At 61.9% G+C, this 1,619-nt stretch overlaps 1 protein-coding gene across 1 annotated transcript in view; it reads left to right on the forward strand.

Annotated features, from left to right (window-relative positions):
• Nucleotides 1–6: 6 nt before the first annotated feature.
• Nucleotides 7–1,619, forward strand: part of TERT (telomerase reverse transcriptase) — a 41,558-nt gene continuing 39,945 nt past the window's right edge. Inside the window, exon 1 of the mRNA XM_011964732.1 lies at nucleotides 7–845. Coding sequence (XP_011820122.1) covers nucleotides 386–845 — 460 coding nt within the window. The 5' untranslated portion in view covers nucleotides 7–385. The remainder of the gene's footprint in view (nucleotides 846–1,619) is intronic.

The raw sequence follows: 1,619 nt of genomic DNA on the forward strand, positions 1-1,619 counted from the left end.
CCCTGAGCCGGAGCGGACGCCCGTTGGGCAGGGGTCCTGGGCCCACCCGGACAGGACGCGTGGACCGAGTGACCGTGGTTTCTGTGTGGTGTCACCTGCCAGACCTGCCGAAGAAGCCACCTCTTTGGAGGGTGCGCTGTCTGGCACACGCCACTCCCACCCATCCGTGGGCCGCCAGCACCACGCGGGCCCCCCATCCACATCGCGGCCACCAAGTCCCTGGGACACGCGTTGTCCCCTGGTGTACGCCGAGACCAAGCACTTCCTCTACTCCTCAGGCGACAAGGAGCAGCTGCGGCCCTCCTTCCTACTCAACTCCCTGCGGCCCAGCCTGACCGGCGCCCGGAGGCTGGTGGAGACCATCTTTCTGGGTTCCAGGCCCTGGATGCCAGGGACTCCCCGCAGGCCGCCCCGCCTGCCCCAGCGCTACTGGCAAATGCGGCCCCTGTTTATGGAGCTGCTTGGGAACCACGCGCAGTGCCCCTATGGGGCGCTCCTCAAGACGCACTGCCCGCTGCGGGCTGCGGTCACCCCAGCAGCCGGTGTCTGTGCTCGGGAGAAGCCCCAGGGCTCAGTGGCGGCCCCCGAGGAGGAGGACACAGACCGCCGTCGCCTGGTGCAGCTGCTTCGCCAGCACAGCAGCCCCTGGCAGGTGTACGGCTTCGTGCGGGCCTGCTTGCGCCGGCTGGTGCCCCCCGGCCTCTGGGGCTCCAGGCACAACCAACGCCGCTTCCTCAGGAACACCAAGAAGTTCATCTCTCTGGGGAAGCATGCCAAGCTCTCCCTGCGGGAGCTGACGTGGAAGATGAGCGTGCGGGACTGTGCTTGGCTGCGCAGGAGCCCAGGTGAGGAGGTGGTGGCCGTCGAGGGCCCAGGCCCCAGAGCTGAATGCAGTAGGGGGCTCAGAAAAGGGGGCAGGCAGAGCCCTGGTCCCCCAGTCTCCATCGTCAAGTGGGCATATGTGGCTTCTCGCTCTGCACGTCGAGTGGACAAGGTGATCTCTGCCTCTGCTCTCCCTCCTGTCCAGTTTGCATAAACTTACGAGGTTCACCTTCACGTTTTGATGGACACACAGTTTCCAGGCACTGAGGCCAGAGCAGTAAACAGAGAAGGCTGGGCACGGCAGTGGAGCCGGATTGCCGGCAATGGGGAGAAGCGTCTGGAAGCACAGACGCTAGTCCCTGCGGATTACTTATAATCCCCTTCGAAATTTCAAAGATGGGAATGAGAGGTGGGGAGGAGAACCCCCTCTTCCTGGGGGTGGGAGGTAAGGGTGTTGCAGGTGCACGTGGTCAGCCAATATGCAGGTTTGTGTTTAAGATTTAATTGTGTGTTGAAGGCCAGGTGCTGTGGCTCACGCCTTAATCCCAGCACTTTAGGAGGCTGAGGCAGGTGGATCACCTGAGGTCAGAAGTTCAGGACCAGCCTGACCAACTTGGTGAAACCCCGTCTCTACTAAAATTACAAAAAGTAGCTGGGCATAGTGGCTGTCTCTTATACACATCTAGATGTGTATAAGAGACAGAGTCCCTGGGGGGCTTCTCACACCCCATGCCCCAAATCAGGATGTCTGCAGAGGAAGCTGGCGGCAGACCTCATCAGAGGTAACACGGCCTCTG

The sequence above is a fragment of the Mandrillus leucophaeus genome, unplaced genomic scaffold (assembly GCF_000951045.1).
Source record: "Mandrillus leucophaeus isolate KB7577 unplaced genomic scaffold, Mleu.le_1.0 Scaffold702, whole genome shotgun sequence".
In the NCBI taxonomy this organism is placed as follows: Eukaryota; Metazoa; Chordata; class Mammalia; order Primates; family Cercopithecidae; genus Mandrillus; species Mandrillus leucophaeus.